General features: G+C 43.9%; 1 protein-coding gene across 1 annotated transcript in view; it reads right to left on the bottom strand.

The window, feature by feature from the left end:
• Positions 1–12856, bottom strand: part of LOC144720615 (uncharacterized) — a 60140-nt gene extending 47284 nt beyond the window's left edge. Inside the window, 1 exon segment of the mRNA XM_078597484.1 lies at positions 11899–12856. Within this exon segment, the coding sequence (XP_078453610.1) occupies positions 11899–12265 (367 nt within the window). The 5' untranslated portion in view covers positions 12266–12856.
• Between the last annotated feature and the right edge of the window lie 12704 nt (positions 12857–25560).

Here is a 25560-nt window from a genome sequence, read left to right on the forward strand (position 1 = left end):
TCAGCCTTCTTTCCATGTGCATGCGTATGTAACCGTTTAAACATTGTTCCGTCTCAATATCAAAAGTCTCCTCTTTCTGTTAATTTATCTATGCTATGCCGCCAGTTGAAACAGCGGTTGCAAGTTTCTTGAATTGCCCTCCAACGGCATCCGTCTCTGTTGTACCCAGGGCCGGATTGAGATTGTGTAGGCCCCTGGGCTACAGGTACTGTGAGGCCCCCATGAATATTTTCAAAAGGAAAACAAAGTTGAATAAAATGTATTTTTTACAAGGCTAACAACAACAAAATTCAGCATTCACAAATGAAATAACTTTTCACTTAATCTCTAGAGGCCCTCCAGCTGGCGGAGGCCTCTGGGCTGCAAGCCCCTAAAGCCCCCACGCCTTAATCCGGCCCTATGTGTACCCAGCAGTTATGACTGGGTACAGCACAGTCAATCAGCAGGTCACGTGTGGGATGGAATAATGTGTAGGTAATTTACACATCTTTAAAAAAAAAAGTGTCTTGTCAGCATGGACGAGTTGGCAAATAACTGTTAGAGAATGGGGCTTTCAATATGTCCCTCTCATGGAGGCTCTCCTGCCAGCAGGAGCGTGAGCAAGCCATTGCAGGGATGCAGCTTTATTATTTTATTGAAATGTTATTTTAATCAAAAATAAGCCCACGAGCCAATATCTGATACCACGGCAACAGAATGATAAGCGCTTCCGTGGATTTGATTACAAAAATATTTTTTATTTTACCAGGGAAGCGACCTGGCCACAAATGATTGCTCAACGGAGTGGCTTATCACGTGGACATTTATAGCAGCCAAATATTCTAAAGGCATCATTCTAAATGTGGTGGGAAAAACCGGAGGACCTGGAGAAAAATCCACGCAACCACGGGGAGAACATGCAAACTCCAAATATAGAGACGTCAGCTTCGGGATCCAGATCTAATCCACGACATCCTATATATCAAGCGAGGTATTCAACATCTAGCCACCGTGGCCCCCAATTCCAATGTAAGTCATTGTCTACATGAGTGTATAAAATGGCTTTGAAATTTCCAAACAGCCGCAGGTACCTCGCCTGAGTCAGTTTACATGACGTTGCATAAATAACACAGGGGTTTATTTGTATTCCAGGGTGGTTGCTCCTACCATGAAAGAGTAATCTCAGTGGCATAAAAAAAGCTTCGTTTACAAGCCTGTTACTTAGCGCGCATTGTAGCCACAACACAAACGCTCAAGCGCAAACCCAAACTCTCTGCCTCGCACACACGCACTCTTAGGTTCGTATAGTCCTCAAACTCACGATAAGCACCACAACTAAGTGCGTGTGTAGGGTTCAAGAGAAGGCCGAGTGGGCAAGAAATTATTTGGGGGTTGAATGTGCGTGCAATGCACGATCGAGGTAAAGTTATCTGTAAAAAAGGGAAAACAATTATCAGAAATATTCAGATGTAATAAGTAATGTGTTCAAACACACCGACCATGTGCATTGAAGTCTTGTATCCCTTGTTCAAGAATGAATACACGTTTTTTTCTCTCTCTCACTAGATTTGCAAATGAAAAGGTTATATTTTTGTGAGAAACTCAACACTGTTATATTCAACCTAACAAAGCACAATCCTATACCTAATGAATTCGTTTCAGTATTTGTGCTCTAGTGAGATATGGCGGCTTCCCCGTTTTCATCATTAAAAAGTTAATGCCACGAGCCCATTCCTTTCTGGCGGAATCTCAAAGGCTACCTTCTCTGCTGGAGTCCGTTGACAATTACCACTCTTACCATCACCACCCCCATTCCTCCGCAACCCTCACAACAAACACACCCCCCCACCCCGTCTCACCCGGCCTCCCCCACACTATCCGGATCACTTTATTGTTCCAAGCCAGACACTATTTCCTGTGTCTTTTAAGAACAAAAAAATCCCCCAAAAAGGTGGGTACAGAATACAAGTAATGCCTAGCCTGAGCAAATACTGTACAGTGTAAATTGCACTGTGTACGGATGTTTTCGTCGTTCTGCCGTCACAGATTTGAACTCTTATGAACAGGCGAAGAACCTGCTGCATGTATTTCTCAGTTGACGTGATGTCTCTCACAGATATCTGGGTGTAACATTTACAGGGGTGTATGTTACCCTGTGGTTGAATCGAACGCAATAGCTTTCGACCTCAACATTCCGATACAACCGCTCAAGTCATACAGATGACACGGAGGATTGCTTCCCTCATTCGAAACAAATCTGGCAGTCGAAGTTTTATTTTACGCAGTTTTGCAGTGACAGCTACACATGTATGTAACACAACGCACGTGCAGCATATCACTCTTAAGACAGCAGAACTCCAATAATCCACACTCCAATAATCCATAAATGATTGGCAAATTACGACTCCGTAATCCGCGGCGGATTTCAAAGTCTTCGCGGACTGCGAATGGCGACTCGTAGGAGTGGGCAGGGGTATAACGTAGAGCTGCGGCAGGGGAGCTGCAGGAAAAACTCGGAAGCAACAATATTTTTTGGCATAAAAGCACAACGTGACATCACCCAAAGCACAAATACGGATCACGGTGCACAAACCAAGACAAAGATGTCGTGCTGCCACAACGCGTTACTACTTTTTAACTCCGCGATGTGGTATCCGTGAACTCGTTTTCACTCCCCTTTTCAACCTTCGCTTATCTCTTACAAAAAAAGCAATAAACATAGCCTGGTATATAACCGTCTATTGGCCACTAAAACTGCAGTTGGTGTATAATGTTCTACATTTATACTGTATCTCCATTGTTGAACAGAAGCCCCTTGTTCAGCTGGTGTGCCATAATGAATGACCCTTATGCCAACACAATAATACCACATACGAAAAATATGAATAAATAATTCGCGGCAAAGAGTAACTGCAATGTAGTTGTTTCAGATTACAAAGGGAATGGCAAAGGATTATATTTTTAAGCTGTTGTGCCAGAATTGTGCCTAACGGAGCTCAATGGAATCAAACGATGTTCTTTTACTGGCCCCAAATAATACAATCATCTACGTTGTTACATGAAACAGAGGTGGTCAAAATACGGATTGTACAATTTATACATTGTTGGGCTGCCAGCGGCTTTATGGGTAGCACGCATCTCAATCCTTAAGGGATTCAATAGGACTGAACCCAACACTGTAATAATACTGCAGCCCCGTGACAGAATAGACCACAGTATGTTAACCTGCCTGTTTATTTAGACTGTAGATAAATAAGATTCAATGACACCCATCACAATGGTCACCCATTGTGCCGATTTCACAGCTGAATGTCAAAGCAAATATTCTACTGCACTACAGTGATTGATGCCAGCACGCAGAAATAAACAAGAAAACATCAATATGGATAAAATTACGATATATAAAAAAGGCAAAAACAGTTTATGGAACATTTTGGAAATTGTATTTTTTTTTGTCAGACTGACATCAAAATGAGAGCAATTTGGAGTGCCTTTGGAAATTTGAACATAACCAAAAGTAGAAACATACCAATGTATGTGAGGGGAAGAGTTTTCAACGAGTACATACTGCCAGCTATATGCATGTGAATAAATAAACATGGACACTAACGAAGTGGAATAGAAGCTGAATGGTGCACAAAGAAGCAAGGAGAAATGCATGCTTAGACTGATAGGTGAGATGAACACCGATTACGGCTTTAACACAAATCAAAAACAACACATTGACAATAATATGCTGTTTGAGAGGGTGCCACAGTGGACAGATGTTAACTCCCTCGCCTGGCATGCAGGAGGTCATGGGTTCGATCCTGACCCTGACGCCTGCATTTCTGGAGTTTGCACGTTCTCCCGTGGTTGCATGGATTTTTCTCTGGGTCCTCTGGTTTTTTTCCTTCACATTGAGAAACATGCGCTTAAAGTATTTGGCTGCTTTAATTATCCACATGATGAAGCCACTTTCGTTGAGCTATCATTTGCGGCCAGGTTGCTTCTGAAAAGAAATCTATATAGCTCAGTGGGCCTTAACTGTGGTAAAATAATATATATAGTTTATTATTTTAATAAAGAGAAAATTGCTGTAATTGGGGGCTTGGGCATGACATGTCGCTCGGCAAGATTATGGTCCGAAGGATGAAGTGAGACGGAGCAGTGAGGGGGTGGCAAGCAAGGAAGAGAGAGAGAGGTAACGTTCACGAGGTCGGCCGCCATCCAGATGAGCGAATCAATTCAGGTGCAGGAGTGAGATGGATGGTACAGTAACAGCACTGGATCAGGAGGGGACGTCTGGCACGGGAAGGCCTTCATCCAGTAGTGGACAGGGCAATGACGATACAGAATATTGCAAGGCATGCAGGTAATATAAAGTGAAGATAAAATGCTTTTGTAGTTTTTTTTTCAACATGCAAATCTTAACGGTGTTGTAAGGCAGACAGAATCATGATCTTAAAGCCAACATTTGCAATGGGAATAACATTAAACATAGGCGATGCCAAAATGTAATACGTACAGAAAATTATATTAATGCAGAACCTGTTGGAATTATTTTGAAAATCGTTGCAGACGTGACCGCATAGGCTGCTTTAATCACATTCTGAATCACCATCTGAAATTAATACTAATGCAGGGAAGCCATATGCACGAACATAAAATTCATATTTTTTGTTAAAGACTTTATAAAATATTAAGAGGGGTATCCAGTTCCTGTATTCAACGTTATGGCCTATTGTTAAAATTTTGGCGACAGTGTATACATGTTTAAAAGTAAGGCTATAGTTAAAGGTTTCGAGAATAAGATAAGATACACTACTAAACAATTTTACTGTAGATTTTCGGTACAGCCAAGTACAAACATTTCATCTCAAGGTGCTTGATTTAAAAAAATTCTGACACGAGGGTGGATTGGGTATGGATGGAGTGGTCCAGGCAGAGAAACTCAGAAGAGAAGAGGAGAGCTGGGAAAACATTGCGGAGGTACAGCCCAGTATGAAGAACCTGGGGCCCAGCACCACTACTGAGCCTCAGGGACAGCCGGGGTAACCAGTGAACGTGTCCCACCTATTCTAACTTTAGTAACACTCGAACATCGATATATTGAAAAACTAAACTATTTTTTATTCTATCTAGTAAGGCTCTTTTTTAGAAGCGACAAGTGGCTCATCATGTGGACAATTGTAGGAGCCAAATCATCTAAAACGCATGTTTCTCAATGTGGGGGGGGGAAACCGGAGGACTCGGAGAAAAATAAAATCCACGCAAACATGCAAACTCCAAATATACAGGTGTCAGGATTTGGATGGAACCCACGACCTCCTGCATGCCAGGTGAGGGAGTTAACATCTTAGAAACACAGCACCTCTGACAGGAGTTGCATTTGGATTTGATCCAGACCCAACATCTACGCATGCGCTTAGACTTAAAACTTCCTTCCACAAAACATTTGGCTGTCCCTTCTGTGTGAATGCATGCATCAAGTGGCACAATAATTAAGCACTACGAAACAGATATTATTCGTCAATATGAAGCAATACAATCACTAGACAAAAAAACAATCATAGTAAAATTAAGTTCTAGAATTATTTCTATGTGAATCTCACTGCAAGCTGAGTATAAAGAATTACAAGTGTGAAACTGCAATAACACACCTGTCTTGTGGAATCTTCTCACCTGCTACAGACTTAATTGTAAACCACAAGTCGTTGCCAATCTTGCTCAATCTAGTGCTCAAACAATATAATAGTTCAACCACGTACAACTCTTAAGCATTGTGCACAAATGATCAGAATTACGTTCGCTACTCCAGAAATGACACGCACCTTCATCATCGCATTGGGTGAATGTTAATGAGTGTTGTTGAGATACCGTGTATGCAATCTGGTGCAAAAAAACGCAGGGTGCATTGAGCATGCAAGTATAGTCACACAATAACCAAGCACAAACAAATGAAGATTCCTTCATTGTTTCAGAGGTCAAGTAACGCACGTAACCGTTCATGGCACAGAGGGCACCATGGCCAAAGCAACCTCCACGATGCGTCAAAGCAAACAATCGTGGCTCAAGACAACACATACTGTAGATAACCTGTATAATAATACGTTAACTGATAACGTATAGCCGTTTGTCAGTCCACTGTTGGGCAAAGGCCTCCCTGCACCGTCGGTCAGGGAGGTTATTTCACTGTGTTGCGCCTGAAACGTCGTGATTTAATTTATTTTGTACCTACGTGACTTTACCAAAAGAACCAAAGAGTATGGATTCCTGCAGTCACGAAAACTTCAAATCTAGATTATTTCACTAGAATTCAGTGCACGCTGGCAAAGGACCCCGCCTCCAACAACATGCAGGACCAACTTTGTTATCGCTCACCACTGACGTTGACTGTGGCAGGAAATCAAACACAGGTCGCCTGGTTTAGTGCGCCAGCCACTGCACTACTGCTCCACCTTGAAAACCAAGATAGTTGGTATTCATTAATATATGTATAATGTACACAATAATTGTATGTAAAGCATCGATTGTTTAGAACAATAGTAACACACGTACATATTTTACAATATAATTAATACGTGCATTTTATATGTAAACGTTCCATACGTATTTTTCTGGCAGTACAAGTGAAAAATGATCCAGCAAATGAAAAAACCATGGCTTTAATGACATGCTTTCCAGGACAGCATGAAGCAGTACAATTTTCCATGAAAGCTAAACCTACCCATTGCACTCACGCAACAACATGCTTGGCTGCGGTATCGTCCCACCCCTCACCTTCTCACTCCCCTGTATTTTTTTCTCTCTCTCCAAATTACTGTTTACCTAAATAGGCTATCGGTGACGTAAGTCAAATACGTTTTCGTTCATAACTCGTAACAGTGAGCAGTGCACTATCAAGCAGCGATGGAGCACGCCTGTAATCCAGCACTGCGGAGGCAAAGGTTGGTGGATCACCGCACACACGGTGTGAAACTCCATTCCCGTGGGCTTCGAGGTGCCATACCCTGGCTCACCAAGCAGGTGGAAGTGCAGTAAGTGGACTAATTGCCATCGGTTTCCATCTGTACGGTGAAAGAGTGTTGTCCCCTCACGCTCGTGGGTTTCTCCGGCTTCCTTCCGCTTGTATAAACACTCACTAATTGGTCAAAAACATCGTAAAATATAATTTTAAAAAACTTGATGCAGCAGGACCCCTCCTGAAAATGAGTCTGACGACTCAACGTGGCTTCCTGGATAAATAATAAAATTATTGCCATTATTTTGGAAAACGACCCAAGATGATGATTTCACAAACCCATTTGTTTTTCACTGCTGCAATCTGCCAAATTAAGCGGGGAACGAAATTGAATTGTTAGATTTTTTTCTGGGTGCAGTTCTTGGCGAACGTGCTGAGATGGAGTTCACTGCAGTAGACAACCCAGTTTAATCACGTTTGGTTGCCCAGGTTTGACACCAGGGTCTCAGCAGTGCCAGCACGGTGCTCCAATATGGTCTTCACCTCCAGAGCCACAGAGCCACCTACCATCACTTTCCTTATAGAGAATACACCGCGTACACAAATACCCCCGTTTGTCTTTTTAAAGGACATAACCATTCATTATAAACACACGTGATATATGGTGGGTATTACTACTATAATGAGCCAAGAATGTCTGTGTGTGTAACGCGCGTGACGTCACTCCACATGCCGCCCCCCCCTCCATTAATATTCATGAGCTGGTGGATTTTTACTCTCGCGCAGGTTGAGCGGAAATATTTTTTTCGCAAATTCGCTTTAAGTTTGACGTTTCTTTAATGAAAAGTGAATCTAAAAAATAATTATACGCAGCAACAAAGTGGATTTGGTGTCTTTATTTATTTCTTCAGCACTTGAGACGAAAGGTAAGTCTAATTTAGGCTTTAACATTTTGGAAAATAGACATTTCTCGGTGATTTTCCAGCATATTTCAACCCCAGCGACCGAAAGCAGAATAGAATAACGTATCAGAGCAGTGAACTTGAACAAATTGAAGGTCCGTTATATACAGTGCTACAGTGAACTGCAGTGAAGAGTTTGATGACTTCGTTTTGTGCCAGATTCACTGCCATTAATACAGTGCTACAGTGAAATGCAGTGAAGTGTTTGATGACATACTTGTGCAAGATTCACTGGCATTAAAATTACACAAGATTCAATTATACTCTGCTCATTTTTTTTCGTAAATATTACAGCTTCCGTCCTAGGACCGGCAAACAAGCTCATACTCTTTATGGATATTATGAGCCAGAGAAGGGTCAGCTGCGACCTGGGACGTGACAAGCTTTAGACCATAATTTCTCAAACTCTGGCTGTCAGCGAGGTTTACGTTACCCGTTAGTTACTGCTCAGTAAATAAAACATCAACCATTCGGTGCATCACGAACAGTCCACGTTTCTAACCCCTCCCCCGCCCACACACTAAAGCTAGAACTCTAAAACCACCGTCTTCCATATCGATGCGCAGCATATGGGCAGCCGCCGCGTGCGGGCAGCTGCAGATGATGTCCGAGGGAAGATGGACTCGACACACGTTACGTTATTCGCACCCCCATCCCGTGAGAACTGCTGTTTGCGTGTCCTGTTGTCCCAGCCCAGCACCTCCGATCAGCGCGGTTTGACTGCGTACGGTCCGAAAAAAGTTCAGCGTACGTACGTACGTCCAGTACATGTCACCCAATGACACTAAATATACCGACAATGGAACTACGATCTTGAATTCTAAACGAGTGCCTTTTACCGACGTCTTAAGTGTCCTGCGGTAGCACGTGCGTCGTCGTAACGCGTCATCCTCATTCGTCAGTCTGTGCCTACTTTGCGCATTAATGCTATGAGCTCGTTCCTGTATTAAATGGCCCTCAATTAATGTACAGGTGTGTGTGCGTATGCTGTGGGGAGCGGTAGTGTAGCGGGTAGGGTTCTGCGCTACGAACCCGTCTGCCTGAGTTCGATTCCCGCTCACGACCAACACCAGTGACAATTATCTGAACCGGTCATGGGCCTCCCATGTAGACTCAGCCTTGAATGAGTACCTGGTGCGGTGTGTAAACATCGCCACTAGGGAGACAAAGGCAGTCCCAGGCGTGGTGCTGGCCACCCACACCTTCGTGTCCCGTTCCGGCTTTTATAGGTGCTCGCTAACAGCCCTTGCCCCAACAGTCTGTACAGGTTATACGGGGATCTTTGTCCTTGTCTTGTATGCTGTGTGCATAAACGTGCACAATACTCGGAGTTCAAACATAAAGTGCAAGTGTCTACTGATTTATAAAGGAGTTCATTCAGAAGCTTTATTGAAACCAGGCGAGAGAGATTCATGAGACGAGTATGTCACCCCCTATACAAAGGTGTCATGGGAAACACGATGTGTGCACAGCACTGTGGAGCGACAAAATACAAGGCGATGAAAACATCTGGGCGCCCCCTTACAGCAAACACAAAACACAATTCTGCTTCGCACAATCCACTTTTCTATTCCCCGCGCGTGAAAAGGTGTGATGATGAATAACAATGAGTCGGAAGGATGCAGCGCTCACGACAAGAACAATGAATAGCCCAACGGCAACTCGGGAATGAACACATCAGTGGGGAAGGTTTTTTTTTGCCTTGTACACGCATTAAGTTTACACACATCACCATGACACCCTCGGAGCGAGAAGGGGTTAACAGATGGGACAATAGTTGGATACACTGTTGGACGCTCAGGAATGAGCAACAATGTGATGTAAACATCCCAGTGACGTGTTGCTCATGCAGGTGGCCCAAGTATGTATGTTGAACTTCTTTCGCACCGTACGTAGTCAACCGTGCTAAATTGGAGTTCTGTATATATCTCGAGGCACACGCAATCCATGCGTATTGTAGTAGTGGTAGTGTAAGTAGCGAAGCTCATCTAGGTGCTCTGTGGAACACAGGTATAACGTATACGTGGTACTAGATATGTTTAGATTACCGCAGTAGTGAATGGGCATTTGTGGGAGAGCAATGGCACAGTGGAACCCAGCGATCGGTATTTTGCACAAAGTGAGTTACAGTGTGAGAGCTTACATTTGTAAGGCGCATTCGCAATGCGGCACCGTGTATGGAAGTCGGGAAATAAACAGAACCATGCAGGGTAAACGGCCAGATCTAACCGGGGGTTAAAGGCCAATTTAAAGAGGTGAGTTTTCAAGGCAGACTTAAATAGCTCCAATGACCCCGATTGTCTTATTACCAAAGGCAAAAACGCGTTGTTCCTTAGTCTGGGAGCTGCACTGGAAAAAAAAGGCCGATCACCCCAGGAAATGAGCCTTGACCTCGGAGAACTTAGGAGAATGCGATCCGAAGATGTTAGGGACTTCGTTGGAGTGTAAACACGGATCAGTTCCTCTAGATGTTGTGGTAATAATACACCTTCCTACATGCGTCAGTGTGCACTCACTCATGCTCAATAGATGGTACACCTTTATTAGCGTACATACTTTGCTGCGCACTCAATAGGATGCTCTCTACGCATCGAGGGTACATAGTATATATATTTCGTCATTAATCAAACAAACAGCAATTTAATTTCTCATAGAATTCGTACTTTCCGGGGCGTATGCATATTTTTTTACGGAGGAGCTCAGCCCTGGATAGCTCAGGTTGAAAATGAAGCCCCTGGTAATGTGCACACGTGTCGTTATGTATATTATATGCAATGTGCTCAGAAGCGTTGTGTCTATCAGGGCTGTATGCATGTTAAATTGTGTATGCGTTATGTTAACCCGTGTGATATACCAATGCAACCACTGCCTAAATAGGAACACACAGGTGCCAAAGTACATATGCTATTACATGTGAACAAATTATTGTGTGCAAAGATTTCCCACTCGTTTGCTCTAGACACGCACACACAGGCTCCACATATGTTGTCTGTAGAGTAGTGTATTAAGCGTGCTTACCCATATGCCATACCTACACAAGTTCACACAGGTGTGAACGTACTCATCTACGTGATTCACATAAGGCAGGCAAACACCGAGCATTCGCCCATGCGCTCCAAATAACACGGGTGTCCCCATGTGTGTGTTTGTATGTGTGTATGCAGTTCACTCATCCATGCGTTTTACATAATACAGGACGGGTTTTCCAGCTGTGTGTATGCCTTGCACAGCGGAGAGCGGTGGTATAATGATGGTCAGCGCACTGCGCTCCGAACCTGGATTTCCAAGTCGGATTCCCCGCCACGGCTAACATGAGTGGCGAGTGATATCCGAACCGGTTCTAGGCCTCCCCATAGGTTGACTCAACCCCGAGTACCTGGTGCGCGATGTGTACATATCAGCACTGTGGAGACGACAAAGGCGGTCGGGCGCGGGGTTGGCCACACTACCTCGATCCGTGCCGGACTAACAGTCTGGTCAAGGACGGGGGATCTTAATTTATTTTTAGTAGCGTGTATGCAGGGAAAGGAACCCACGTGTTCTACACAACACGGGTATACTCAGGTGTGTGAGTGCGTGTTTGGAGTAGCATGTAAATTCCGTGCACTCGCCCACTCTAAAACAGTTTCATCAATACAGTACTCTGAAGAAGGGCCATTGTCCGAAACGTCGCCGATTATATCGTTTATTTTAAGGCAGTGTTGCTGTCCAGTGTGTTGAGTTGTTTTTGTTAATTGTGATTGTGCCCCACTGCCAACGCAACATCACCAAATAATTTGCAGCATTATTCTCATGAATATGCGTACATGTTACTCTAGTGTCAGTGCCTTACGCCGATTATCTCTACTCCAAGCCAGGCCTACCAGCGTTCCTAAAAAAAACCCCATCTCGAGTGAGAAATAAATCCCCGACTATGCATCGTGCAACGCATAGGGCACGTCGTACGCGTGAGTGCAACAGTCGATGCGCCGCAGGGAGCGGCGTGCATCACGCGTGCCTCCTCCTCCTCCTCACCCAGGTAGTCGATGGTGTATCCGCGCGGCGGTCGCAGCGCCCTGCGGCTCCACGCGTCCCGCAGGGCGCCCAGCTCCGCGGGCTCTCCCCGCAGCAGCAGCACCCCGCCGTGCAGCCAGCCCAGCAGGTAGAGCCCCCGGAGCCTCTCCGACAGCCGCCCGTCCCAGAAGCGAGCCGTGTTCTCCGCCTTGAATTCGGCGAAGAGCTCCGCGTATCCCGAGCGCCGAGGCTCAGCGCCCGGGTCCGGGCTTGAACCGGACCCCTGGGGCTGCGCGGCGCTTGCCCGCTCCCGGCTCAGCACCATGGCCACGCATTGCGGGGCGAGCTGCAGGAAGCGCTCCGTCTTGCGCGCTTTTTGGGAAGCCATGCGCAAAGCTCTCTGTTGTCGTGCCTTGCGTTAACAGCGCGGCTGTCTCGCTCGGGTAAGAATGCACAGAATTGGTATCGTATTCTTGAAGCGTGCGCCTCCGCTAATTCGTCTTATTCTCCTATCGGAGCGCAGTGCGTTATGCACCGGCTTTAGCGAATGTCCCTGGGTGTGTGTGTGTACATGCGTGTGTCCGGCTGGAGTGTGTGTGTGTATGTGTGCGATGGCTGCTTGTGTGTTTCTCTCTGGCATCAGGTTGGCTCAGCTGACTGTGGAACACCCCCTGCAATGAAGGCGTCCATGCGCTTAAAAGCGCAAGCAGCTGCCTACACCGTTTAAAGAGACGAATCGGACTTTTATCGTCGAAATTGTTGATTGAAAAGAAAATTGTAAAAAAAGAAAATCGACGTTAAGAAAACTCGAGTAAAGAACACACCTTGGCGGAATATTGATCTTCAAAACTACCACAAATGGACAAAGCCAGAACTACACGCACAAAAACACACGCGCTACATAATAACGCGCGTGCGAGCGAGCGAGCGAGCGCTCTCTGCGGGGAGGGCGGACGAAGATTGCGCGCCGATGACGATTCTGGCGAATGAATGGGCGAGAGAACGCCTCGCCCGCCCTTTAAATAGTCTGCGTGGGGTCTGCCCTCCACTGCCCGCCAGTTGACGTTGCGGCTCCCCCCACTGGCACCTCTCGTCTGCCACCTCGCGATGCGCCACGGCCACGAAGTGCACAACAGCGCTTCGTTCGGTTGCTGCACGCGTCTCTTCGCTAATGTCTTATTGATTTTGGGGGTCTTTTTTTTGTTACAACCCAGCGTATACAGGAATGTCGCCGTGGTGTATCGATTATATTATCAACGGTGGACTTGCAATCCAGAGGTCGTTTTCATCTCGCGGCATGGCAGTTGATACAGTGGGAATATTTTTTACACGTAGTAGGCTTTCGCGATCAATATCATCCATAAGAGGTTTTTTTGGGTTAGATCGCGTAAATATATAAATGTGTCGTTAAAACCCGCCACCACCCGACACAGCCAACTCGTAAGGCTTGTCACGTCAACAGAACGTGCTAATCCGTCACTAGTACAGCACTAACCGGTGTGTTGGAGAGCCAAGCCACGACATTTACAGAGTACGACGTTTCGCCAGTAATTAATTACTTGATGAAGCTAGTTGTGACAACCCTTACGAGTTGGCTGTGTCGGGTGGTGGCGGGTTTTAACGACACATTCATATATTTACGCGACCTAACCCAAAACACCTCTATTATGGATGGGAATCTTTTGTCTGCGTGTTTTGATTTAAACCCTCTTCCTCATTCCACCCCAGCCCACATGCATTGTTCGTATACCGCACTTAATTGATCAGCAGGGGACAGGCAGCTGGCATTCCTTCCTTCATTTTCATACGATCGTTGTGTGTCATAGACTTAGAGAAAAGGGGGCTTAAAAATATACAATATTGCAGTTTGGTGTAGTTTATAAACAGCTATGCTTTCATGTGTGCACGTTATGTACATATTGTGAGTAGTGTATGTAAAAGGTAGATGAACACATGTACAATGGCTCAGATCACTGCTGGTGGATAGGCCTCCACTGGAGGGAGCTCTAGAAAACCCCCTCTCGGGGACATTTTCCTATATCTCCCACGCTGCTCAGACGTCTTGTAAATTGTACACATGGACACAGAAAAGTAAGCAGGTCGCTTGTGGTGTGGTGAAGTCTAAATGTGCATGCATCGTTTTAGATTTGAAGCTTTCGTGACTGCAAGGATTCATACACTTAGGTTTTTTCGGTAAAGTCACGTAGGTAAAAAATAATAAAAAATTAAATAATAATAAATGAAAATAAATAAATCAACGGTCCCACCTGAAGACGGAGACTTGTATTGCCTCCGAAACGTCGTGATTTAATTGATTGATTTTCATTTATTATTATTATTATTATTATTATTTTTATAATGTTTTACCTAAGAGTATGTATGCATCGTCTTCAAACGCGTTCATACCAGTACAAAAAATAATACAGTCGTGTTAATGACTTGGAAGTAACACGCCGGTGCAAGCAGCATGTGAATGCTCACTTCGTATGTTACGCAAGGCATTCAGCCGACGGAATGAGCTGAATGGGTACGGTGGAAGGAAGTGTGTGCTCCCTATTCCTTGCCGGTTTAGGCCAGTTCTGCAGTTTGTTTTCTCTCTCTAAACAAGCACTTCAGCTCCTCGCGTTGGCGGTATTTATCAGGGCCCCTTCATTAGCATATTAAAACACGCGAACAATGCCGAGGCAATTAAATTACCACCCCTACCACCCCCCCCGGGCCTAAAGCTGACCCACTCCTCTCAAGCACACTCGAAGATGTGCCGAATGGTTTTCGTGGAGAACTACGCTTTTTTCAGTTTTTTTCAGTTTCATTAATTAGGTATAACCCTGTGAGCCATGCGGCTCTTGACTCAGGTGCAACTGCAACAAAACAAAAACAAGAAACATCTTAATTTTTTTTTCTATAATAATTAACGGCCTTGAAACAAAGAAGACAACAGTAACAACAACAACAAAATCACAAAGGTACGGCAAAAAGTATGCCGGGTAAGTACAATTATGATTTTCTCGTTGAATAAACTGCTGTAAATTAACCTGGGAGGCTTGGGAGACGGTGGCAATGATACGTTTTTGGGTTGGGAGGCAGGGCGGACGGTCCGAGTCCAGAGTATTAATTTGTGTGCCATCGTGTTCTACGTGAAATTCGCAACGAGTGAAACTTGTTGGAGCATCCTTTTGTAACAATGGGTGGGATGGACAGAAAGGTGTGGACACTTTGAATACAGGGTTCACTAGCAATCGGTATTTAAATGTGCACGTACTTCACAGTGCATACACACAGGACACCGTTTTGGGAAGCAATCACCCAATTCTTATCACTGCAAGAACCATCCCAAGACTGTATAGGGGCATTGCATACTCATCTCGTTGACACATTTTTTTCTATTCTTCCATTTTTTTACACTGTACCGTTGTACAACCCACACTAACCCAATAAATGACTTTTCATGAGCCATTGATTCGACTCTCAATCACCTTCTTCGCAGGTATGTTATGTTCCATGTAAGTCACCCTTTGCACTCTGTTCTCACTCTACTGCCACCGTAAAATGCTTTGACGGCAGGCTTCCAATAGCTGGGACAGAACGCGGTCTATAAAAACATGCGCTGTGTACCATGTGAGGATCATGCGCCTGTGGTCCATTGAATCGACAGTCGTGCTCACTGTCTACGCTGCTTTGGAGTTTTTTTACATTGTACAATAGGTGCCTTTGGATATTTATGTATTTAAATAAATCTGACCTTGTGTTGAAGATATGGAAATGTTCACTCGTGATTTAAAATAAAAAAACGACTGTAAGGATAGTATACTCTTTGGTTCTTTCGGTAAAGTCACGTAGTTAGAAATAAAATAAAAATAAAACAAAATAAAAAACAAGGATAGTGTTCTTTTGCAAAGCGTATAAACGGTATACTGTACTGCATATCTAATTGTAATTACATTTAACAGTATGCTTGTCAAATGTTTCACCCCACATATTGCCAATAGAGTCTTCAATAAATACGTGAACATAAAATAGCTTCTAATTTAAAATAACAAATCAAAATAAATAAGAATGTTATTTTTTGCAAATGCTTGACCCAGGCAATGTCAGGACTGATTACATAAACTGAACAAAAATATTTCATGCAATTCCTCAGGTGTCGTTCTCTGAAAATGAATATACTGGCACTTATTTTCACATTTCCTTATGAGAATTTAAAGCGTTCAACGTTTAAGGAGCAAAAAATATGCGGAAAAATAACACGTGAAATATACCCTGGCCTATTATTACCATTTATTTTCTCAGGTGCTTGAGGCTTTAACAGCTCAAATTTCAGGATCGTGTTGATCCAGGCTAAACAAAATCACTTGGAGCTAATTCACATGTAACATTGTATACACGTAAGACAGCAAAGGAATGTTGTGTTTTCATGTTCACAGAGTGAGCAACATAATGTTTTCAGAATAAAAAGCAACGAGTGAAAAAAATAAAGCAAAACCAACTATAATGTTTTGATCTAATGTATAACAAAGCAAAATAGTTGTCAGAAAGACGAATACAATATGCAGCTTGTGACTTAGATATTACTTGCTTGCATAACATGCAAAAAATGGCATACTTATGAAATGTATATGGATCACTCTTGAGATGGCAAGGTTTTGTCCTCGTGACAACGTATGAGACACGGGTGATGTGTGCTGATACAAGAGTGACACTTAAGCCTCCCAGGTGGTCTCTGAAAATTTGCCAACAACTAAGATTACCCATTCTACCCAGTCTACCCATTCATTGTTAAAACGCAAAGCTTGGTTACTTACCACTGTAATGCTGACTTGGTGGAATGAGTAGCACACTAGGCCACTGTTTCAACTGCAGTTGAAATATGGGCAAGTTTATTAAATTGCCCCGTTGCCTCTGTCCACCCAGCCGTATAAATGATATAAATGTGGGGAGCGGTGGTGCAACGGTCAGCACTCTGCACTACGAAACAGGCGACCAGAGTTTGATTCCCGCTCATGGTCAACACCTGTGATAATTATCTGAACCGGTCCTGGGCCTCCCCGAGGTCGAATCAGCCTTAAAATAGTTCCTGGTGCAGTGTGTAAATATCGCCACTGGGGAGACAAAGGCGACCGAGCGTGGTGCTGGCCACCCACTCCCTCGTGTGTCGTGTCGGCCTTCGTAGGTGCTCGCTAACAGTACTTGCCACAAAAGTCTGTTAAGGTTATACGGGGGATTTGTGTCTTTATATAAATGGGTACACCTTAGTCGATCAGCAGATTGTGTGTGGTGCGGTAAAGTGTGGGTACTACCACCTCTTCCAAGATGTCTGGTCAGCGTAATAGAGTAAACCAAAATACTAAAAAAAAACTCCACCTAACACTGTAATGGCTTATTAATAACATATAGTTTCAGTATCGTGTTTTTTTGATTCAATTATACATTTTAACGAAGGTACCATTATATTGTGTGGGTTGGTAAAGGGGGCCCAGGGCAGGTTGAGATATCACCATGACCGATATCACCAGCCGTGGATAAAACAAAGGGCTGTAAGTTATTGTAGAAAAATATGGAATGAAGTGGACATTATAAATGTGTGTGTGGTGGGAGAGGTGAAACCGAGCTGCACTTGAATTATAAAGGAAAGAATAAATGTTTTTAGTCAGTTGCTCTTTCTCATGAACTCCAAAATAAAGTTTTTCCTCTTTTTATGCAACAATTTATATATATATATTTTAAAGAATTGACTTTATTAACCGATGTATGGTTACAACAGAAATAATAACCCATGTCTACTGTGTTACTGAAAATACACGAAAAAATAATACTGTACACATATGTATATACGACAGGCATTATTATAAGAAGCATTGCCTGACTCCGAAAGAAGCATTTTTAAAATATAAATTGTGACCTTTCATAGAAATGCTTTATTGAGAAATGTAGAAATGAAGTAGTATAACTAGCTTCCTTTTGTAGTTTAACATTTCTTTGAAGTTTTTTTATTTTACCCGTGGGTTTATCTTGATAGAGTTGCTCTTGCCTTTGTTTTACAGCCGTACCTTGTTTCCAGAACGTGGGATGTGCCACCAATTTTCATTGGTTTCTAATGCAGTGTGCCCTTCCCTGACTGAGACCATTACAAGGATATGCACACCAGCAGTGCTCATTAATCATTTAAAGCCATTTACACGTGTAACCATATATCAAGACTGCGAAAAACAAGTTAATGGCCGATAATGATAGCAATTACACCAACTCTTGTCATTTCAATGCGATATAGCGTTACAGCAAGCATATCATATAATTACGCAAACAAAATATTACTGTTTCAAGGAATTCGGGCTGGAACTGAACTTCTGGGATAATTTGTACTGCTAAAAGATGTCAATCTGAAAGGAATGTCTGGGAATCAGCTGGGATTTTTTTACCTTAACAATTGGGATTTGCAGACTGCGCTTATAGAGAATGGAGAAAACATCGCATTGGGTTTGTGACTTTCCTATGTGCAGCACATTATTTTAATTTCGTCACCGACGCAAAACACATTTGGGCAATAGCGAGGTCATTGTGGATCAAGAGCCATGTTGTAAGGTTTGATAATTGTTTGCATAATACCCGAACATAGGAGACAACGAGGGTTACCCTGTAACACCACAGTGGCAACAGCAATGTGGTTGAATGATAAAAAGTTATCGTGGAAGTGGCTAATAGATGGTGGGAAATTATGGGCCTTGCCATTACACTTGTCTGGATGCTGAAGTATTCATACCAAAGCTCCGATTTCTCTAATGACATCTGAGAAGGGAACATTTCTTGGGTCACCAGAAATCTGCGGCAGCATTTGCCACCCTTCAATGAAGGTTTATTTCTATTGGTAATGCTTGACAGCGAGTAGTTATTTTGGGGAGTGGGGAGGAGGGAAATAAACCAGCTATCATCTATCTGCTTATTTTTGTATTCTTTAATTTAGTTCTGCAACGCGACATTCTCATTGGGAAGCTTTTACAAAGTAAGCTCAAATAAGCATCACGGTTGTGCAACTGTGAGACAGTCTAGAATATGTATACAACTTCAAATAAGTACTGGCGTTAAGTCTAGACATACTTTATACATATTATTAGCGTTTAACTTTTTTCCATCAATAAATGAACGATCTAGGTACGACCTTTAGACATATACCCAATACAATATTCAATAAACCAGTCTTAGAGTATGGGCGGTGGAGCTATATTCAACAGATGGGATATATTATCCCACACTGCTGTAAGACAATCTAACTTTTTTTTTTAGGAAATGAGGGTTATTTGATCTTAAGTGTCTTTTCTGAAGGGCAATTTAAATGTCATCATATGGCTGGCATATATGCGTGTATAGAGACACACAGACTTCTAAGATTATCAAGTAGAAACATTCCAGATTTACGATATAACAGCCATTGCAAATACCTCCACCTGTGCCTTTACTGCATGCCACAATACTGTTGTGGTAGCCCATTTTTTTTTTAATGACGATACATTAAGCCGGGGCTATGCCTTGGATACAAAAAACGAGGTCCACTTACATAGGGTAACTCACGTAGTTCGGCTGCGTACCATTTATGTGTGGATATGTAACAGATTAATGGCAAGCCTGGACTTACACAGGTGGTCTCTGTGACTGAAATACTAAATTACCAGAGAAAGGCTAAATATTCCAGAGATCACAGCACACGTGCTGCATCATACTTATGCAATATACTATTAGGCAGCAATATACAGGGTGACCCAAAAAAAACGGGCCCCGTGTACACTTTATGTGATATCTCCTTTATTTATTCACCGATTGCCCTTATTTTACAGGACATGGCAGAATCAACGACCGTGAGTACACCAAGACCCCAGTGGGAGCTGGGACAAAGAATACACTGTGTTAAATTTTACTACAAGACAGGCTCGTTTAAGAAAACCCAGGACAGTTTCATGCGTCAGTTCGAATGTGAAAAGGCTCCATCCAAAAGCAGAATTCAGAACTGGGTGGCCCACTTCGAGAAGTATGGGACCGTGGAGAACCTCAACGCTGCCAGTGAGAACCGTCCAAGCCACTCGGGACGTCCCAAGAAGCGAACAGCCGAGCTGGTCGAAAGTGTGAGAGAGTCTCTCCAGCAGAGTCCGAAACGCTCTGTGCGTAAGCGAAGTCAGTCCCTCGGTATGTCCCGTGAGACTTGCAGGAGAGTGCTGGTGAACGATATCAGGGCTTACCCATACAAAATACAGACGCTGCAGACCCTTACAGCCTCAGACAAGAAGCAGAGGAGCGCTATGGCAGTCAAGATGCTCGAGAAGATCGAGGAGACACCAAGTTTCCTTAACCTCCTTTGGACCTCAGATGAAGCCCACTTCCATCTTGACGGAAAGGCGAACTCCAAGACAAATGTCTTCTGGGGGTCCTCCAGACCCAATGAAGTAGCCACCAAGCCCTTGCACTCTCCTAAGTGCACGGTGTGGGCTGCAATCTCGGCCAGAGGCATCATCGGACCAATCTTCATCGAAGAATCTGGCGCAGCAGTGACAGTCACCAAGGAGCGGTATGTGGAGGTCCTCAAAACCTTCAAGAGTGAGCTCCAGACCCTCTACCCGTCGCTCATGAGCAAGTTCTGGTTCCAGCAAGACGGAGCAAGTTCTCACACCTCAAACCTGTCCCGAGATTGGCTGAAAGAGAACTTCGGAGGCCGAGTGATCAGTCTCAAGACTGATTTTGAGTGGGCACCCCATAGCCCGGACCTAAGCCCCCCAGATTTTTTTCTTTGGGGCTATCTTAAGGACAGAGTCTACGCAGGGAAACCCAGAACCATCACGGAACTCAAGGAAACCATCAGGGAGGAGATGAGAGCCATTACCAATTCAGTCTGTAAGAACGTCATGGACAACTTCGTGCTGCGCCTCAAGAAATGCACGGAGCTAAATGGAGGCCATCTAGAGCACATGCTGTAGAACGGAGAAAAAAAGGCCAAAGACCCTAGTGTTTTGATTTGATGTTTTGAATATAATAAACTAGTTATGACCAAAGTTTCATTTCATTCGGACAAAACACTAAGAAACGGGGCCTAATTAGAGTTGGGGCCCGTTTTTTTTGGGTCACCCTGTATTACCGCCAGTATTTTCCTTAAAGTAAAGCAATCGTCTGCGCCACTCTGCACGAACGGAGTTCTGCACGGACGGGCAGATGGAGACCCCTAGCTGGGGCTGTAGACGACCGAGGAAGATATACACAGTCAGAGATAATCGCAGCGAGAAACAGAGACACGCGAACACGCACGGAGGCACGGTGAAGCCAGACGAACAGTGAGAGACACGGAAAGAGACACATTGTGTCTCTATGCATGTTGAACTTCTTCTTTCGTACCGTCAATAGCCAACCGCGCTAATCGGAGGTTCGGGATAGGCAGGGAGAGACGGTGCTGAGGTTCCATAAGAAATGTGGGCCCTTGTACACAAAGACAAAGATCCCCCATATAAACTTAACACACTGTTGGGGCAAGTGCTGTTCGAAGAGCACTTACAAATTTTGCACAGGCATAAAGACGCTACTGGATTCAATGGAAGTTCATAAAATTTGAGGACATACCAAATGGTAATTTAAAATCAACATGGGGATAGGTGCCTGATTAATTCATAGTGGTTTACCATCATCAGTCACGGTCATTCCACTGCAGGGTGAAGGCTTATTCAAGGCGCCATCAACATATCTCATGATACTGCGATGTAATTAATCCACCTAGCACCAGATACAGACGCAAACAGACGCAAATACATACGCCGAAACAAAATCTGTCAGTGTGAATGTAAGATAAAAATGGAGATGGAGAGTATAGAAGTGGATGGTGTTCATGTGTACTGTAACTTGATATTATTAAACCCAGAGGTAAGTAAACTAATCGCTCGGTGGTCTGCCCATTTAAAACGAAATCTGATTAACAAAATTGTCAAATGTATAACCTGCAGTGTTTGCAAAATTGAGTAAATTCTCCAAGGTTCCTGGAGAGTTCTAGGAAAACTGTCAGCATTTATTTTTTACATTCTATTAGTGTAACATTCTATTAGCATTGCAGTGTGGGCACACAGCCATATGCTTTTGTTTGATAGCTTGGGTCCGCAGTACATATGCAGGCTTACAATGCAATTTTTAATGAATGCTAATATATAAGCCATTTTCAATCAACTGCTGGATGAAGGCCTCTTCATGTTGTATCAGCCGAGAGGGTTGTTTGATTATACTTCACCGTGCTGGTCAGTCCGGCTTTGTGAAAGGTTCACGTCCCGGGCAGTTTCGGATGTCACTCACCACTGATGTTCGCCCTGAATGTGAATCGAACTCGGGTTTGACATGTTCATAGTGCATTGCACTAACCACTGCACCACCGCTCCCCCCAGTGCGACGTTATTCGGTAAGTCATTAACGCCAAGTTCCCTTACCGACAACGTAAGCTCCATTGTGTGAATATAAAACAAAGTGTTCTATCGCTGCCAAGCACACAGAGTAAATGCGCGCCACGGTGCTTCGTTTTAATTTAAGCTTGTTTGCATTAGATGCACATTTTCTTTCGCAAGGCAATTGTCTACGCGAAGCAATGGGACGTGCTGCTATTGTACGCCGAGAGCATGGCCGAGTATGGAGAAACTGTTGCCCCACCACGTGGAGACACCACTTAAAAACTCACGAATTGTCCCGAGCTCATCCGACGACCCCCCTTAATCTCCATCCCTCATAACCTCCGCCGTTCCTGTGCCTTCTTCATATTCTCATCATATGGCTGTCACTCATTCACCCCATTCATTCAATCCATTCTTCATCATTTACTGTCATCAATTTCGCTTTCACCCAATTCACGCGTCGTCGTCACAGAGTCGCCCCTTTTGCCTCCTCGCATCTATTTCATTTACCTCGTCTCCTCCACCTTTGCTTTCACACGTTTTACCGTTGTTAATTCTTTGTCAAGCGCCTTGCTTGTGCACACTCCGTTAAGATAGGATAAGAAGACTCACAAACTGTCCAACTTGAGTTTGCCATAAGGGGCGTCCATAAATGACGTCACGCACCTAGGGGGGGGGGGGTCAGACATTCGTGACGAGGGGGGGGGGAGAAATGTGACGTCACATCAAAATGCGTAACTTTAAATAAATATAGACAACACGTTCTAGTTAATTAAATAGACTTAATAATAAATGTTTTCTCCTACGACATCAGAGTGCAGCGGCACATTAAATACGCACGACAGTGACAATAGTTAAAGCGATTTGAAGCACGTTTTATTGGGGGGGGGGGGGGGGGGGTAGAGCTTTGTGACGTCATATTTTAGGGGGGGTCTGACTTTTTGTGACGCCGTGTGACGAGGAGGGGGGGGGGGGTAAAAAATCTCCAAAATCGCGTGACGTCATTTATGGACGGCCCCTAAGCAGTTCTCTAATTGAAGATGTGACAGAACAGAACACGCGTGTGTAAAAAAGACAACACGCTGACTGACTGATGTAAGGACATATTAAGGCCAACAGAAACAAAATTGAACAGTGGAACAGCTGGCTGATGTGCGACTACAAAAGGGGTGCCAGGCCCTCTTGCTTCCAGCAAGGACCATATACCAACAGAGAGTCGTTCACACGAATGTCCAATAGAAATCCACAGCAAACATTAACTTAAACCAAAGGCTTTTTTTTTCTTGAACTGAAAACCTACAGTGGAAGTGTTAATGATTTTATACAAAGGATTTGTCAAGAACTTTATTGACTAAAGTTAATGCTTTTTTCGAGTTTTTGTCTCTGTGTTTTTTTTTCTTATCCATTGACAACTGATGTTCCCTTTATACACCCGTGCCCTGTATGTGTCGTTCCATGCTGTCCTTCACACGCGATGTTATGCGCGTCGTGTTGTCTACCTACGGGTTTTTAATTTAAAGCCCCTACAACAACAACATATTTCCAAAAAGAGGATGGCATTGCTAAACAGCCACGGTAAAAGCAACTCTAACCAACAATAAATAATATATTCCTATCAAGATGACAAATATATGTGTGCGATGTGCTATACAAGTCATGAGATGTATCCTACTATGCTGGATGGAGGGCTTCCTTACACCGTGCACGTCGTGAGAGTTATTTCACCATACTTCACCACGCTGGTCAGGGGATAGCTCGTGAAGGCACGAAGCGTTGACAAGGAGACTAAACGTAGACTACAGCAATGGATTTACTGCATTGCCTTCTGTTGCCCAGCATGTAGCCCCCAGGCTGTAACCCCCAGTCGTGCATGGCGATCTCCTATCCAAGCACTATCCAGGCTCAATACCTACTGAGCTTCCAAGATCTGACAAGATTGGGCACATTTTTGATGGTTTGGCCATTGACAGTTACAGTGTAAACATACCATGTATACAGTGTAAACTGTATCAGAAAAAGTGTTGCAGAAATTGTAAAAAAGGTAAAGAGGCAGCCCTGCAATCGCTTGCTCACACCACTTCTGGAGGGAGAGCCTCCACTAGAGGGAGCCATAGAGAGCCCATCTTGAATGATATTTGGCCTACTCTTCCATGCTGGCGAGGCATCCTGGAAGAGGTGGGCGTACACACTTTACTCCACCAAACGTGACCTGCCAATCTACAGACCGGTATACCGATTTTTGGTTCTTGGTTGAATCGAGACAAGGGGGAGATGGAACTGGTGATCTCTGGCTTGCAGGTCCGGTGTAATAATAACCACTACATCACGGCAGCAGATGCGAAGGAGACATCTACGAAGGAGATATCACACGAAGGAGATACACTCCGTTGCTCGTGATGCGGTTATCTGGGCTTGACCACCTGAATGTGAAATTGGAGTTGTTGAAATGCATCTACATCAGCCGTACGAACGAAGAAGAAGAAGACGGCAGCAGAAAGATAAGCAACTGAGTGTACGGGAAAATATTGAAAATGTCTCCATAAACGAGCCTTTTTTGGGAGGCCATTGGTAAATGAGTGGCAACGTTAATGGTCGTGGTTGGTGAAAGCGATGCCGCAGATAGGAGCGTGCCATCCCACATTCTGGTTCTTAAACAAAGGACAACGCTCTGCATTACAAAGTGGACTCTTGTCGCTTTCATGTCGAGCTCCCTGCTCCAGTGTTGCTCTGCAACGTGCCACAAAGGAAACAATGAGGTTTATTTAGCATATAAAACAAAGTCCTTATCGACTGTTACATTTTGAATCGACGTGAAGAATTTACACCATCCTGGTCTTCCAAATTGGCTCTTGTGCGAAGACTTAAGTTTGAGCGGCTCGTGAAAAGACTGTCCTGTGTTGAGACAAAATGGAATTTGTAGATCAGAATAAGGATATTTATTTATACTGATCATTTGAACGAGAGGGAAAAGTCTCTCTTGCCTGCTTCTATGGGATTCAGCTGGCTTCATACATTTGCTCTCCACCGGATGGGAATGCCAACGAGAACTGGAATTTCCACACACAGGTAAATGTAGAAAAACGAAGTGCAGTAGCTAAGGAGTAACTAGACAAACGTGGTAACCCACGGGAGAACACGGACAAAATATTTGGTTTGGTTTTAAACAAAAGTATAATAATATGAAAATGAGTGCTGATATATGTTAAAGTCTTGACAATATAAGGCATCATATATACAGCGTGCAACCGCTTTTACATAACAATTATGTTGGCAAAGTTGCACCGCG

This window comes from Lampetra planeri, chromosome 9 (assembly GCF_965212315.1).
Source record: "Lampetra planeri chromosome 9, kcLamPlan1.2.h2, whole genome shotgun sequence".
NCBI lineage: Eukaryota > Metazoa > Chordata > Hyperoartia > Petromyzontiformes > Petromyzontidae > Lampetra > Lampetra planeri.